At 51.5% G+C, this 17399-nt stretch overlaps 2 protein-coding genes across 5 annotated transcripts in view; one reads left to right on the top strand and one right to left on the bottom strand.

Annotated features, from left to right (window-relative positions):
- The window catches only part of LOC144953094 (uncharacterized), a 29349-nt gene extending 14663 nt beyond the window's left edge, over positions 1-14686 (top strand). For 3 of the 4 annotated variants that reach the window (XM_078883622.1, XM_078883620.1, XM_078883621.1), the window contains 3 exons: positions 2323-2424; positions 6985-7080; positions 9466-11680. In XM_078883622.1, the coding sequence (XP_078739748.1) occupies positions 2323-2424; positions 6985-7080; positions 9466-10427 (1160 nt within the window). In that variant the 3' untranslated portion in view covers positions 10428-11680. The other variant, XM_078883623.1, reaches the window with a different exon arrangement.
- Positions 1-17399, bottom strand: part of LOC144953089 (uncharacterized) — a 405883-nt gene that overhangs the window by 268720 nt on the left and 119764 nt on the right. The window lies entirely within an intron of this gene.

Below are 17399 nucleotides of genomic sequence, written 5' to 3'. Positions count from 1 at the left end.
AGTCGCCCTCTGCACCAACAAATTCTTTCAGCGGAGGCAGCCGTTGTTGTAGCGCAGCGTTCGCCTTGGACGTCTGTAGGCTGCTATCCCCGGGACTCGGCTGTGCGTCGGCGCGAATGGCAGATGGAATCGCCTGTCGCGGATGTGATGACGCTCCCTCCGCTGGAGATGACGCAGCTGTCCCAGCGAGAGCGGTGTCGGACCCAAGGTTGAGCCCGGCCACGCCCTCCGCAGCTGCCGTGACGATGGCGGGAAATTCAAAGTTTGAGTTTTCAGAAATGGCGGGAAGGCGCTCAGGTTGACGACTCCCCTCGCCCCGTGGTGGACCACCAGCCCCCAGCCGCGTGATGTTTTCCAGCGTGGCGGCAGCGGCGTACAGTAGCTCCGCCAGTCTCTCGTGAGCCAGCCGTAGCGCGTCTGGCTGCGGCCCCTCTTCATGCCGATGCCCCGGTAGGAACGCGTCGGCCCCCGGCTGCGCCATGTCTTGGTGAGCCGCCTCGGGCTCAACGACTTCAGCAGTGTCCTCCTCCGGTACTCTGGCTCGAGCTGTCTGACGTGTTTCCATGTCCGTAGTACTTCTGACACCAGATGAAGTACCGGTGAAGACGCTGGACACCCAGGTTGAGGCACACGTATATTTATTTCAGCTTATCGGTACAGGACAACACTAGAGGGGGTAGCGGCCCCCTCACCCGGATAACTGGGGATACCCCCTAGCTAATCTCACCTATCCCCAAGTCCTCCTCTAACGAGCTAGGGGAGGCTAACTGGCCCGACACTGGTGAGTCGGGCTACGGTCTCCGGAGTCCCAGGGTCTAACCCTGGTTCACGGAACCACGCCTCTGGCTCGCTCCTCTGCAGCCCTGACAAGGGCGGCGTCGAGGGGAGTCCAGGGCTCTAGCTAGAGGATCTTCACTCTTCCTCCTTCGTTCCCAGACTGAGCCCCGAGCTCTCTTTGTCCTCCCCCTTTATACCCCCCATCAGGATCACAACCCCCCAGGCTGCCTGATGCGGACGTCGCTGCGGGCACCCCCCCCGTGTACTCCCGTAACTCCGCCCACTGTGTTTGTTACCCATTGGATCGTATGCACTTACAGCCCTCCCGTAACAGCCCTACACATGCGCTGCACGCCGAGTGTCACAGCGTTTGTGTTGTCAGTTCGTGGGGGGCGTTGCGGTTGTGCTGTGTGGTTGCGCGCACGCCAACTTGCTCGGGTGGAGCTGTTGTTGGGTTGTTGATTCGCAGGGAGTATCATGACTGGTTTTGGTTGGTTGTGGGTTTTTTGGTGTTTTTGTCATGTTCCTCTGTTGTGGGAGAGTTTCTCTGGCTATCCACCCATTTGCTTTGCTGTATATCAGCCGGGACGGCTGGTTTTTTAAACAAGGGGGGGGATGTAGTATAATGGCGCCGGCTGTTAACAAGCCGCAGCAACTGTGGTGGACAGACAGTACACACGCCGGTGAGGGTGTGCACGGTGTGTTGGCAAGACGAGGAACTAGGGTAAGGGTCACAGAGGACCCCATCTGGAGGCCCCTGGAACCTGCTAGCCGGTTCAAGAAGGGAGGCATGGTCAGGGCAGAGTCAGGCCATGCTGGTAGCATAAGAGGAGCCGAGAGCGGAGCTCGAGGCTTCCGGTTTTGGGAATGGACTCATCTCGTCGTTACTGTCGTCTCGTCACCATCGTTGCTAAACGTCTCCATTATATATTGTGCTATGAAGGATAGTAGTTGGCTATCTCAGTCAGCGCCTTGAGTGTTAGACGGCTCATGTAATGTACAAGCTCGGCTGAGCTACTGTGGAGAGTGTGTGGACGAGACCGTGAAACTGTCTCTGAATCGTTGACACGACATATGCAATTTATCCCATATGTTTATTTGTATGTATGTTTGTTGTCTAACTGGTGTGAACCTGCCAGTTCTACTCAATTACTCTATTGTGGGATGGAAAAAGTGAAGAGCGAAATTTGATATTTTCTTTTATTGTTTACTTCCACACTAAAGTACTTTATATGCTCGTGTTATTTAGTTATGGATTTTCATGCTACGCATATGTTAATCATGAATCTTCTTCTTTCAAAACTGCAATCACCTCTCTACTGGACCGCTTACCCTGCACTTGTCACATGGCTTCTATAGCTACGTGGGCTGACGTCCAATCTCATAATATGAACGTGCATGCGTATGCAATCAATTATTTATTTTCATTGTGCATTTGGTGCTCTTGCTGTGTGAAAGTCATATGTCATAATGCTTCGCTAAATCTCTCTGCTAACCCCCTTCCTCCTCCATTCCCTCTCTGCTCTGCTGTCCCGGCGGCCGCAGCAGGTGCACACGACGTGAAGGTCGAGCGTGACTGTGAAGCAAGCTTGGAAACAAGGACGTTTGTGGACGTGGAGGTGGTGGTGGATCACATCGGCCGCTGCGGTGAGTTTGGGCATTCGTCTTCAGGTTCAGAGTGGCGGACGTCACAGAGATTCACAAGTCCAAAGTGAGATCTGGCACTCATTACACACAAAGTTCTTGCCACAAATGAACCATCGAACAAAGACAATTACTGCTTCGCGCGCTTTCAGATGCACTTATTTGGCTTTAACCGCGACGGGTGTACAAACTAACAATGGCGACCAATCTGTTTTCGTACGCACTGTGGCCTCTTAATTTCCACTACCTTGATGGGACCCCGCCATGGCTGGTGTAATTTAGGGGACGTGCCGAGTGGTACCTGCGGGCAATGCCTGCCTTCCGGCTGAATTATCTTTTGATGCTTCCCGCGCCTCCATCAATCGCTTAAGCGTAACCTGCATGGGTGTGGGCATGCTGGCCTTCCTTTTGCTTGAAGCCATGCCCAATTGAGCTTCCACAGGTCGGTTTCGTTCTCTCTCCCGTACATAAAATAAAATGGGGAGAATCCCGGTCGGCATGTGGGGCCATCCTGTATGTGACCAGAAAACGGGATGTGTAAATTCCAGTCTGACTGCGCGTCATTGACCACCTGGCACAGCATTCATGTTCGGGTCCTGGGCAGGCGTTCTACCATCCCATCTGTCTGAGGACGGTAGGGCAATTTTCCTACTTTTCTTTGTGCAGAGGGAGTCGCACACCTCCCGTAATAAATTCGATGGAGCGAACCTCGGGACAAACCGGCGATAATATGACGCATACCTGGGAAAGCTGCGCACCTCACCCACCAACTTGGGGGTTGGCCATTTGCGCATGCACGCCATTTTGTGGGGGTCGATGGCTATCCAGGATGCACTAACAATATGGCCCATATACCGCACAGATGTTTGCAAGATGTGGCACTTATGCGGTTTGAATTTAAGATTGGCCGCCCACACTCTAACAAACACCGACCGTAATTGCAGCAAGTGCTCTTTGAACGTGCGTCCGAACACGACGACATTACCCAGATAAATGAGGCACGAATCCCATTGCAGACCTGCCAAAACCAATTCCATCAAACGTTGAGACGTGGCTGGAGCCGAATGCAGCCCCATAGGGAGGCAGTTAAATTGGAACAACCCTTGGGGCGTCTGGAATGCGGTGTTAGTTTTGGATTCCTCGTCTAGGGGCAGCTGCCAGAACCTTGATAAATCGACGGTGGAGAAGAACCAGGCACCAGACAACGCATCTGGGGAATCGTCCAGCCGAGGGAGTGGATATGCGTTTGCGACGGAAAAAAAATTCAGATTCTGGAAAACTAAGCAAAAGCGTAGGTTCCCGTCCCGTTTTTTAACCAATACAATGGGAGTCCCCCATGGGCTGCTAGAGGGAGAGATAATGTCTGCAGCCAACATCTCGTCAATTGTCTGTTGGACATGGTCCTTCTCCTTGGGGCTCATCCTATATGAATTCTGTTATTGGGGCTCCAATAACGAAGTGCGGGCAATGTCAAATGTCCCCTGGCTAAACATCTGCAAACTCCTGCAAATCTCAATTTTCGGAGCACAATTTGTGAATCCATGTCTCATCCGACTCGCCTTCCCATTCCACCATGCCAATGACCTCCTCTGCAGTTGTGTCAGTTTCCTCGCAACGTGCAGCAGTTGCATGGGCCAAAACTGTGCTGGCTTGGACTACAGCTGCCCACAGCTCAGCATTTAGCACCTGTAAAAAGGGATCTTTGTCCATTCTGACAATGGTACCCCCTCCTCTGGATTTGCCAATTCCAGATGCTTCCTGAGCCGTAAGGGCACCAGCATTTGTGCGCCTGGCGGGATCGTAAAAGATTCCTTCACAAGGGCCTGGACCGTGGCGTTAGCCGCTGCCAGCCTAGTAGGGGATTGCAAAAAGGCCAATCGCTATCCCAACGCACCCTTGGTCTATAAGGATTTTGAGGGGCATCCACCCTAAAAAATCGGTGCCCAGAAGACACGGCACAGCCAACGACTTGGAGACCAACACCAGCCCGGTTAACTCGATTTCCCCTTTCCGGACCTTCGCCACTATCTTTCTCAAAATCCTCAAACTTCCACCGTTGGCGGCAACACAAGCTCTCGCGACCGGGCTGAGACAATGGGTTCCCGGCTGCAACAAATTGTAAATGAGTTCGGAAATGATGGTAGCCGAAGCTCCTCTATCGACCAGAGCCCTTATGTCTACCCCCTGGATAAACCCCACCACTGTGGACGAACCCGCCACAGCTGCTACGACTCGGAACGCCAATTGATCCCATTGCTTGCCAGAATTTGGCCATCCGTCCGACGCCCGAGTCCGCCGTCCACGCGCCGCGAGAAGATGAGGAATGACGATGGCGGAGCCAGAGGACGTTGAAGGCGAAGTTGCTGCTTCGGTGCTGTTCCGGCACCATTTGGCGATGTGGCCCGGCTGGCTGCACTTGTAGCAGGTGGTAGCGGATCTCCAAGCCGGAAGAGGGTCCCGCTCTTGCCTACGCCTCTCTGGCTACCGTCCCTTGGACAACTCTCCCGCGTGGGCCCCGGCTGAATGAAGCATAGGCCTTGATTTGAATCTTTCATGACTGCAGGAATCCATACTCTTTGGTTCTTTTGGTAAAGTCACATAGGTAGAAAAATAATATATCACGACATTTCGATCGCAACACAAGCGTTCGTCCTCAGCCAGAACCATCGATGTATCGATGTATCGATGGTTCTGGCTGTGTGATGGGCATTCTTTATGTCTCACTGGCGCGGGGGTTCTCATGCATGGATGCGATTGCCTCACAGCGCAGTTGGCAGCGCCACAGCTTGTGTTACACATAGACGTGACATTAACTTGCTAATCCCCCTAATCTCCCTGCCTAATCTCCCCCATCAACATAGTGCTAATCTCCCATTAACACTGCTGTTGTGCGCATATGCAGGGGGGATACTCTTATACGGAAACGGAAGCTCATTTCATGCTAATCTTTCTCCCAAATTTCTCTCTCCTTAATCTCCTCCATTAACACAACTGACGTGCTTGTGTCCGGGGATGGAATTCCTTTCCAGCTCAGACCCCGCTTGCTTTCCCATCGCCACATAAATAACCTCTTGTTGTAACAGCTCTCTCGCTGGTTCATCAGTTTCACTGCTGGATATTTTTTTCCGCCTGAAGACGACCGCTTGTATTGCGATCGAAACGTCGTGATATATTTATTTTTTTCTACCTACGTGACTTTACCGAAAGAACCAAAGAGTAAGCATAGGCCTGTTCCAGCTCCCGCGGTGCAGGCCCCTCTGGTTCCTCGGGCTCCCCCACGCAAGCAGCCATCTTGGGCCACTACCGCAGCTTAAGGTGCACCTGAATACACCGGGCCACCTTCAGGGAAAACAACTCATCCTTCGTGATGGAGAGGGCGACGCCCAACTATTGCGCCAGTGACGGCAACCTGTCCAGCGCCAGGGAGTCGAGCGCCGCCCGGTTTGTGTGTGGGTAAGCTGCTTGGCCCAAGGCTAGCAGCGCGCTGTGGACGAGGAGAGGCGTCTCAACCTCCCCTCTCTTCCGCAGCAAAAACCTTCTGCGCATGTTGAACGGTGGGTCAAAAATGCCGGTCATTTGGACATACGCCCGAGGTAGAGTCCTATCCTCCTCCAAAATAGCCTTAGACGCCACCAGGAAGTCATAATCCAGGGCCGTCAGCAGAGCCCGCAACGCCTCCCCCTCCAACCAGCCGACCGACAAGTATGCCGCTTCAAAACAACATTGAAACACCGTCCAGTCGCCCCCCGCCGCTACAAAATCACGGACGGGAGGCAACCGCCTGTGCTGGAAGAGCGCTTCCATGAGCGCCGCCGGGGGCAACTCGATTTTCTCGCCGACTGGCTCCGACAAGATGGCGGTGCGTAATGGCGGGAAACTCGAGCTCGGTACCGCGGCGGCAGTAGGTGCTCGGGTTGCTTGAAGTTCCTGCGCCACGGCTCTTCCGGCGGGCGCAGCCGTGGCAAGCTGGACAACCAGCTGCGCAGCGGCTGACAGCAGCTGACCAAGACGCCCGGTGAGCACCTGCCAGCTTTCCTCGACAGGCAGCTGTGAGGGACTGGAGCTGCTCCTGTTGCTCCGACGACACTACAGGTGGGTTTTTCCTCTTTGCCTTTGACATGAAGACACTTCTGGAACCAAATGTAGTCATGCAATCGGAGACAGTAGTAGTTGGAGGCACCTTTTTTTCTTACACACGGTGGGGACTCCACACACCCTACATTGGTGCACACTATATATATACACTTTCAGACACACACACAACCGTCTATCGTCGGCTGTACCTAACTAGCTAGAACAGTTGGCAGGCTCTCTAGCTAGTAGCGTCGGCGATGGTGAAGACGGCGGCGACGATGGTGTCGAGACGACAGCACGGCGAGATGTTTTATCCCCTGTATATACTGTCGTCCCTTAACGTGTGTACTACCGTACCTTGTAGTTACACTTTTTAGACAGCCAGCGCTATTGCGCTACACATGCATACGAAGTACCCACCTAAAATCACCTGCCCCGCCCCCATCCCACTGTGTGCCCCTCCCCTTTGCATCCACGCCCCGGCCCCAGGAGGTGACGTGAAGGTGAAGCGCGATGACGGAGAGGCAGACGTGAGCACGAAGGCAAGGATGGATGTTGGGGCACCGGTGGATGACAATGGCCATGGTGAGTTTGGGCAGTCGTCGATTGGGATCCAATTCACGGAGGTCAAAAAGGTTGCTTACTACAAAACGCGTGCAAAACTCCCTAGCACGTGTCATGATGGGTCCTGCAAGATCTGACCATGTCCGTGCGGTGCTCGCTGAGCTGCATTGGCTACTGGTTGTCCAGGAGCTTAAGCCATCATACAAAGTCCTGTCATCCTCGCAGCAGCGGCTTTTGGCTAGCCATGGAACAAAGACGGTCACCGCATTGCGTGGCACTTTCAGATGTGCTGCTTCTGCGGGCATCTGGAACGTTCTTCCTTCGCATATTACAAAGCCGCTGAAGCTATGCACTTAAGTCATCATTTAGATTAACAAACTCTTTTCTCCATAATAGAGTTGACTTTTTTTTTATTCGATCGCTTATATATATAAATGTCGTTAAAACCCGCCACCACCCGACACAGCCAACTAGTAAGGGTTGTCACGTAAACAGAACATGTCAATTCGTGACTAGTACAGCACACCGGTCTGTTCGAGAGCCAAGCTACAACATTTACAATCTGAGTACGACGTTTCGCCAGTAATTACAACTAGCTTCATCAGGCGACGGCCAGATTTGTGGAGAAGTCCACTTGTTTCATTCCTTATATAGAGGCGTAGATGTGGTGAACCACACTTCTGCGCTCTTGCGCAAAGTGGGGGGGGGGGATCAATGAGTCAGCGTACATTATGCATGCGCATTATGCGAACCCTTTGATCTTGTCCTTCCTGTCCATTGTGTGTATTAAAAAAGCCGTACCAACGTTAATCCCTATTGAAGTATGGTGGACTGTATAGGCATGCATTTAAACAATATATTATTTGATGATTCGCTTCCATTCAGCACTAAGTCGGTAGCACCACATCTACGCCTCTATATAAGTGTAATGACAGACTGACACCTGCTGGCCGGAAAGGGAATGACGGGTACGGGCATGGTTACGTACCAACCAATCAGAGAAGGAGGTGTATCTGGGGCAAAGGTAATAGGTGGGGCTCGCCGAGATATTCCGGGAACCTGCTCGAAGGTTCCACGAGAGGGCATCGCCTCGAGAGATGTAAAGGGGAGTGGACCTGGGGCTCGGGGCTCGTGTGTGGGGTTTTGGGTCTAGGCTGCGTCGCTGCTCACCGACATCTCTCTCCGTCGTCCGGCCACGTGGAAGATCTCCTGTGTGTTTTCCATCGCCGTCATCGTCAGCGGTGTCGCCGAGTGAGGACGATGGGACCATGCCGAGTGATCGGCTGTGTGTAGCCAGTAGAGACGTTAAAATCGAGTGTTTTACTCAGTGTGAGGAAGAATAAGTGTTGGCCTGTGTTGTGCCAGTGTGAGTAATATAAGAAGTACACTCTACACGACGTGTCACGGAAGTCGCTCATTACAAAAGGAACGAAACAGGTGGACTTCTCAACAAATCTGGCTGTCGCCTGATCAAGCTAGTTGTAATTTCTGGCGAAACGTCGTACTCAGATGTAAATGTTGTGGCTTGGCTCTCCAACGCATTGTACTAGTAACGAATTGGCATGTTCTGTTTATGTGACAACCCTTACTAGTTTGCTCTGTTGGATCGTGGATAGTTTTAATGACACATATTTACACGATGTAATCCAAAAAAACCTCTTATGGATGATATTGGTCGCGAAAGTCTATGTGTTAAACAAACTCTTTTCTTTAGAACTGCTTTTTGTGTTTAGTTTGTCCTTCCCCTGTACCTCCGATGCACGGTTGGCTGTGTAAGGTGCAGAATCATTTAAACACACACACATACAACAACACACACACATACAATGATAATATAATAACCGTGCTGCACAGGATCCTGTCAGTGGTCTAAAGTAAGATTTGACTGGGCGGCTTCCTTTATGTCCTGAAAACAAAAATGTCGAAAGTCATGTGTGTAAATTACAAACCCATGTCTTATGCGTGGAGTGGGGGAGGGGAACAGGGGCATCCCCTTGCAAACTGTGCGCTTTTCCATTCTTAATCAACTCCATCTGTATCGATTCAAAATTCCAGAAAAAACTCATCAAAGTTATTTAGATCAGCCACTCGGTTGTGTATTGTTTTACTCTTAGCTGGTTATTTGAACAGTTTTAAAACAAAGTGATTATAAACATTTATTTTTTACTTAAACTAAAGTCAAAACTAAACTATTTTTTTATTTCACCACGTAAGGCCCACTGAGCTATGTAGCTCTTTTTCAGACTCGACCTGGCCACAAATTATAGCTCAACGAAGCGACTTTTCACGTGCAAATTTATAGCAGCCAAATACTCTAAACTCATGTTGCTTAACGTAGACGAAAAATTTGAAGACCCGGAGAAAAATCCATCTTGCCACTGGTTCCCCACTACCACTTCTCACCAGGTCGACCTCCTCCAACGGCGTGCGAGACGGAGTCAGGCACTCGCGTGGTCTCCGGGAGCGAGCGGAGGCCGGTGCTGCGCCCGTGCTCCGTGGTGCTGCGACTGCTGCGCACCGACGAAGGCCGCCGCACCGCGCCGCGCCCTCGTGGCGGCGCCGACGACATCATGGCCACGCATGCTTGCGACCGCTGTCCGTACCGCGCGCGGAAGCGCCGGCAGCTCGTGGCGCACCTGCTTTCTCACACGGGCGAGAAGCCCTTCAAGTGTGCCGTGTGCAGCAAGTCGTTTGCAAGCCTCAGCAATGTCAGGAAGCACCACGACACCGTCCACCTCGACCTGAGACCGTTCAAGTGCCCGCGTTGCGGCAAGTGCTTTACCTCCCGGACGTTCCTGCGGATGCACATGCTCAGGCACACGGGGGAGCGGCCTCATGAGTGCGCGCGCTGCGGCAAGCTGTTCCGGCACAAGTCCTCGCTGACTGTCCATAAGCGCACGCACACGGGCGAGAAGCCCTTTGGGTGCGCCCAGTGTGGCAAGATGTTCTCCCGGCGGCACCACCTCCGCCACCACGAGCTCACCCACACGGGTGAGAAGCCTTGCAAGTGCACATACTGCGGCCGCACGTTCTCCCACGCACACAACCTCAAAACCCACATGCGCCTCCACACGGGGGAGAGGCCACACGCCTGCTCGTTCTGCAAGAAGACGTTTACCGAGACGGGCACCTTGAAGAAGCATCTGCGCGTCCATACGGGCGAGAAGCCCTTTCGCTGTTCGGAGTGCGGAAAGACGTTCGCGCTGGCGACCAGCCGCAATGTGCACGTGCGCAAGCACACAGGCGAGAAGCCCTACGGCTGCCCCGACTGCGACCGCGCGTTCACCACGTGCAGCGCAATGAGGAGCCACCAGCGGAAGATGCACAACAGAACGGGGGGAGCACCACGCGTGTGCTCAGTGCGGTAGGAAGTTAACATGCCTGGGCCACCTCAACATGCATGAGCGCAGCCAGGAGCGGAACAAGAAGTGCCACTGCCCATGACAGAAGAGCTGAGGTCGCGGTGCAGGGCGGCCGGTTTAGCGCTGCGCTTGGCCAGCTCACAGAGCCGTGGCACATCCACGATCTGTTCACACTAACGTGCGGTCCCCATTGATATCGTCACTTGTGTATGACATTAATTACATTCCCTAAAATAATAAATGAATCGCACCTGCGGCAGATAGACCGTAGGAGTCCACTGCACAATTATTCATTTTTCTTGGTTCTTTCGGTAAAGTCACGTAGACTTTACGGAAAGAACCAAGAATATGAATCCCTGTGGTCACAAAAGCTTTAAATCGAAATTAGATTTTTCATTTGTTTCCACTTTCCTCTGTCTTGTGCCAATATGCTGAAGTCGTGCCACATATTTCTGGCACCAATCTCTTAGGTGTCGTCAAGCCATTCTGTATCAGGTCTTCCTCTCTTTCCTCTTCCTTCCATTTTTCTGAACAGCACATTTAAAATGTTCCTGTTGCCCATCCTATATGTCCAAATAGTGCCAGTTTCCTTCTCATCACTGCCTGCATCATCAGGTCGGCTTCTTCTATGTGCATCCTTTTTCTTACTTCAACGTTGGCCACTCTTTGGGTCCAGCTTACATGCTGTTTCCTTCTGTAGCGATATATTTCAAATGCCAATGTCTCAACAATAGCATAATATTAACTATATCCATAAGGGAGGAAAACAAGTGAGAAGAAACCGGGGAGAGGAAGACTGAGGGGACAAGGTAGGGGACTACCGAATATAATGGAGAGACACTTTTACAGCAGAGCAGTTTCCTCAACAGACAGGAGGTTGGGTTCAGAGAAAGAGGAAAAGACCAAAGGCCTTGTCAACTGGGGTCGACTGGAGTAGCCGCACCACACGGGTGCCTGAATAAACTCACGACGCAGTCCTTAAAGAGCCGCATGCGGCTCCCGAGCCACAGGCTCCCGACCCATGCCCTAGCCACACTGCTCGCTAGAGCCATCTTAGCACGGTCCTCATGGATAGGGAGGAGGAAATCCTCGACGACTCCGGTAGGGATCGATGACTGATTGCCTTCGTTTAAGGGCTGTTGCCCCCTCCCCACTGATCCATCATCCTCCTGCGTTTGGTTCGTTCATTCGTGTTTGATTTTGTGTGTTGTGCTAGGCATCACACACACAATACAAAGACAAATATCCCCTGTATAACGTGAACAGATTGTTGGAGCAAGTGCTGTTTAGGGAGCAGCACCTATGAAGGGCCTGCATGGCATACGAGAGGGTGGTGTCCAACACCACGCCCGGTCGCCACTGGGCAGTCGACCTAGGGCAGGATACCCAAGACTGGTTAAGATCATCACCGGTGTTGGCCGTGAGTGGGAATTGAACTCAGGTCGCCGGGTTCGTATCACAGCACGCAAACTGCTACACCACTGCTCCCCCACACTCTGTCACTGACAACACCTCCCTCCTACCTGCCCCACCAGTCACACCCTCGCTCAATCAACACGCAGTCGCCGATTACTACCCCATGAGTCACCGAACCTCCACGACACTCTACACCCTCACTCATTTGCCTCCCCCAACATTCCGTTGTGTCTCTTCCACTTAATCAGAATGTCCTTATACTAGAGGGGAGAAATCCGATGAGCTGTAAAGCTCTCTTTCACAGATGTCCAGTAGGGGCACGGGGTCAGAAAATTACAACAACAGTACACACAAACACGATAGGAGTGCAAAGTATAGGAAAGGGAATCAAATCACTTAAAAAATAAACCATTTGTATTTTTTTTTTACTAAAGCGACCTGACAAATGATAGCTCAACGAAGTGGCTTATCATCATGTGGACATTTGCAGCAGCAGCCAAATATATTTACATAATCTAAACGCACGTTTCATTCTATAATGTGATGACGTTCACCCCCAGTGTGGGACCGTGAAGGTGTTATTCCCCTACGTGTTACCCCTAAAAGTTATCCCTCGTGATGCCCATCACGTTACCACACCCAGCACCATACGCTGCGCCTTACGACGTTTATTTGTATCAATAAAAAACTTCCGGTAAACAATGGTAATCCGTAAAAGAGCTTAAAATGTAATTCTCATCAGACCCCATGGTGTATTATGTACTTTACATTCAACTTGTTTCGTACCGTACCTAGCCAACCGTCATAATCGGAGGTGTGGCGGAAGAACAACAGACAATCTTGATTTCAAGCTTTCGTGAGTGCAGGAATCCATACTCTTTGGTTCTTTCGGTAAAGTCACGTAGGTGTAAAATAAAAAAAATCACGACGTTTCAGGCGCAACAATTGGGGCGTCCATCAAAGCAAGCTTTCCCACCTGATGATGGACGCTTGATGGACGCTTGTGTTGCGCCCGAAACGTCGTTATTTTTTTTATTTATACCTACGTGACTTTACCGAAAGAACCAAAGAGTATACAAACACAGGCAGTTCTAAATAAATAAGTTCCCAATTTCGATGAGTTTCAGGGCAATGAATGGCTGTAAAGTAAAACATGCTTTTAGATTATTTATCCGCAACTATACATTTGCACAAGGCCATAATTATACTATATATTGGGGGGACACATGCACAAAATGTCCCCCCCCCAATATATTGCTCAAAAAATTGTTATTGCGATGCTATGTAAATAAAAACACAATTTGCTAAACCTTGGCCACAATATCTGGACGTGTCTTCATGTAAATAAATGCATAGATTTCTGTTTATATGATTGTGGTTATGGTTGTACTTTATTAATCCCTAATCTCTGCCATTACATACAATGAAACAAGAAATGGTTAAAAAATGTAAACACAGCAATGTAATACAATACACTATTAGATATTGTAAAAAAATAAAAAAAAAGTCCATCCCATGTGTTAGTGAATTTTTTTTTATTTCAGGCAGGAGATGAGTTTTCAAATGTAGATATTTTTCTGGGTTGGGACCCCCAGACCCCCTGGAAAAAAATAATAAAAATGTGTATTTAATAGTTGTGTTTGAATCCTACTTCTGACACTGATTCTACCCTGCCATGTATGTTGAACTTCTTTCACACCGTACGTAGCCAACCGTGCTAATGGGAGGTGCGGTAAACAACACTGACCACCACACCGCCAACACTCACGCTGACTTTGGCAGATATGATTTTACGTTACAATTGTGCTGGACAAAACTGCCGAGAGATATATCATCCAGCGTATAAGAATTCCTGTGGCGTCAAAGAAAAGTTATTTCTCTTTGCTCAGATGAGCATCGAGGCATTGCCGCCCATCTCCCGTTGACAGCCCTGCAGAGCCAGCGGTGGAAAATCCACATTCCTATGGCGGGTGGAAGTGAGGGGGGGATTCTCCTACACAAGAGGACGACCACTGCCGATGCCTCCCTCAAAGTGGTACTCGGAATCATATCTATTTCTACTGGGTGAATCCGATGAGCTATAAAGCTATTTTTCACATGTCCAGGAGTTCACATGTTCCGGAGGGAGGGCTGATGATGGGCTGCGTCAACCTCGCAATCAGAAGTAGTTGAACTTGCAACCCTCCCGATGCGTGAGCCGCCCTGAGTGAGTCCGGTGGACCGGCAGTGCCGGGTCGGTGAGTGGGTGGGTGAGTGGGTGGATGAGTGGGTGGGTGGGTGGACAGGCGAGGCCGGTGGGTGGGTGAGTGAGTGGGTGGGTGAGATTGAGTGGGTGGACCGGCAGGGCCGGGTGGGTGAGTGAGTGGACTGGCGGGGCCCTGGACATTAACCCGCCCACGGATGACCTCACCACTGTAATTGCTTTCACAACACGCGGCGTGTCTCCTGTCTGCCCTGGGAACGAGTTTGGTGTCACAATGAACGGGGAACCCCCCCCCCCCCCAATCATCATCACTCGGGACTAATATTGTTAAATTAACCACGAATTATTTTGATTATTTTGCTGCTATAAATTATCCACGTGATAAGCCACTTTGCTGAGCTATCATTTGTATCCATTTCGCTTTGAAAAATAAGTTCACATTTTAGTGGCCTTTACCTGGTAAGTTAAAAAAATATAGTTTTATATTTTTGAGTGATTTGTTTACCTTTCCTATATTTTTTACTCCAATCGTGTTTATGTTTTTTGTAACTTTCTGACCGTGCCCCGACTGGACATCCGTGAAAAAGAGCTTTATAGCTGATCGGATTCGTCCTGCAGTATAAATAAACATTCTGATTCTGAATTCCCTGAAGTGTTGCGTGCTGTGCTTAAGACGTCATCAAGTCCAAGTTCAAGACTTACCCGGGTTGCAACTATTGTAAAGAAGAAGAATATCGAGCACGACGGGGGTAGTGCCTTAATCTGATGTTTATTAACCCTTTCCCGTCCAGAGACGTCTGCAGGTTGCAGGGTGGGTGTCCCGTTCACCACTGAATCTCGGAACGCGCAAGCGACTCTGCGTTAACTCTATTGAGAGAGGTCCAGCGCCGTCGACACCCCGTAGAGAGCCGTGCGATACGACCGTGCCGGGGGAAGGACAACAAACTAAACACACGAAGCAGTGCTAAGGAAATGTTCACAATTTAGTGTAGTGGTGTAGTGTCTAGTTGTGTACGGTGTAGTGTAGTATGTAGTGTATAGTCTAGTACGCGTTATGAATTCGACGCCGATGTTGTAACCGTCGGAGATAATTGCAACAACACCGAGCGGGCGGTCATTCCTTGTGCCGCCATGAATCACGGTCACGCATTGGGATTGCAGCGTCATCCGCACCCGATCGTTGAATGCGTTAACGAGGAGGTCCTTGTTAGGAGCGCATGGAGGTAATGGACGAGGCAGAGCTCTCATTTAATCACCAGCTCCTCCACTCCTATTTGTGGCAGTGACCTCACATTGGCGCTTTGTGGGCTCACGCGCACGCAATAACAACCACAACCATTGTGCCAGGCTGGGTGCACCTTGAGCCCATGTGGGGGTGGTGAAGTGTGCGACGTAAAACTAGAGACTACATCTCTGGTCTGTGCGTGTGTGCTATAGAGAAGGGGCATTTCCCGACATGTCGCCTGCTATATACTTTTTTAAAGGTCACATGGAGTTGTTGACGAATCCGTGTTGATTTTATTTGACTTAACGAGATGTACCACGTGTGTGTGTGCGCTTTACACTGCGCCAGCTATCAAAAGATTCCCCAAATAGCCTGTAACAGACTGTTGGAGCAAGCGCTGTTAGCGAGCACGAGGGGGGTAGGTGGGTGGGCAGCATCGCACCCGGCCGCCTTTGTCTTCCGAGTGGCGATGTTTACACAACGCCCAAAGGTACTAATTTGAGGCTGAGTCAACCTAGGTACAGGCCAAAGACCGGTTCAGATAATCGTCACAGGTGTTGGTGGTCGCGAGCGGGAATTGAAATCGCCACCGCTCCACCACATCGCCGTGTTGACCTCACATGGTCACACAGGCGGTTGGGGAACCCCCCACGTGGTCACACAGGCGGTTGGGGAACCCCCCACATGGTCACACAGGCGGTTGGGGAACCCCCACCCCCCACATGGTCACACAGGCGGTTGGGGAACCCCACCCCCCACACGGTCACACAGGCGGCTGGGGAACCCCCCCTACCCCCCCCTCCCCCCACATGGTCACACAGGCGGTTGGGGAACCCCCCCACATGGTCACACAGGAGGTTGGGGAACCCCCCACATGGTCACACAGGCGGTTGGGAAACCCCCCACATGGTCACACAGGCGGTTGGGGAACCTCCCGGAGCCGCACGTGGCTCTTTTAAGGACCGTTATTCACACGCGATTGCGGCTCTTGAAATATTGCGATGGGGTTGTCGTTTAGGCAACATTCCAAATCAACGTCTCGTCTTGTTCATTGGGCTGTCCGAACCCCCCTCTGGCCACCTTGGACACCGCGTGTGAGACACAACGAGGTGCCCGCGACGTCCGGTGACGACCCAATACGGTCATCGTCATGAGCGACCGATCAGCTATCGGACGTGGTGGGGGCAGCTCGAGCTGAGAGTGCGAGGAAGGTGTGAGATGGGGTGTCTGTGTGCGAGTGTCAGTGGAGAGGTGTCAATACCTGGGCAGTGTGCTCATGACCAGCTCCCGCATGACAGCAGAGGTCTCACTCCGAATCAGTCGAGCGGCATTATATTTTCATCGGCTGCGTAACGCTGTGTGGAAGTTACCTGGTCTGTCGCTCCACACGAAGCTTCGGGTCTTCTCGGCCAATCTCATGCCCTGCCTTCTCTATAATTGCGAAACGTGGAGCCCCCGAATGGAACATGTTCGCCAGTTAGAAACATTTAGGCTGGATTGCCGACGATCCATCTTGGGTTTAACCAGGCTGAATTGTGAGATCACAAATCCTTGAAATATCTGGACATTCCCATCAGTGAGCTCCTCTGGCAGGCAAGGCTGTGTTGGCTGGGTCATGTAGGCCGCATGCCCAGCCACCGCATGCCCAAACAGATTTTGTTCGGCCGGATAGAAGGGGCTGAATGGACGCGGCACGGGCTAGAGAAGAGATGGAGTGATGTGGTACAAGAGAATGTGGAGCTGAGTGGACTTGCCGATGACTGGTACCAGCGGTGCCAAGATCGGCCTCAGTGGAGGAGGCTCGTGAAGGACGCTACTGGGCTGTTGGAGGCAGTCGCCCTCCAACAACAACGGAGGGCGGAGGAGCGACGCTCACAACAACGAGCGGAGCGCCGGGCGGTTAAAAACACAGCAAGTTGGCACAGTAGGGGGCACAGGTGGCACATCGGCCAATCGTCTCAATCAGTCGACCCATGGCACCTGCCACCGGGAATTCGACACTTCACGTGCAGGGGCGGTTTCTTCATTAGGGCGATTGGGCGACGCACCACCAATGTCATTCAACCACAGAGTCACGCTAGCCGTCACTGTGCCTCTGGATATAGTCCAATCAGCGTCATGCTACGTTCTGTGG

The sequence above is a fragment of the Lampetra fluviatilis genome, chromosome 72, assembly GCF_964198595.1.
Source record: "Lampetra fluviatilis chromosome 72, kcLamFluv1.1, whole genome shotgun sequence".
In the NCBI taxonomy this organism is placed as follows: Eukaryota; Metazoa; Chordata; class Hyperoartia; order Petromyzontiformes; family Petromyzontidae; genus Lampetra; species Lampetra fluviatilis.
Note: the sequence above shows the minus strand (reverse complement) of the source record. Positions and strands in the feature narration are given on the sequence as shown.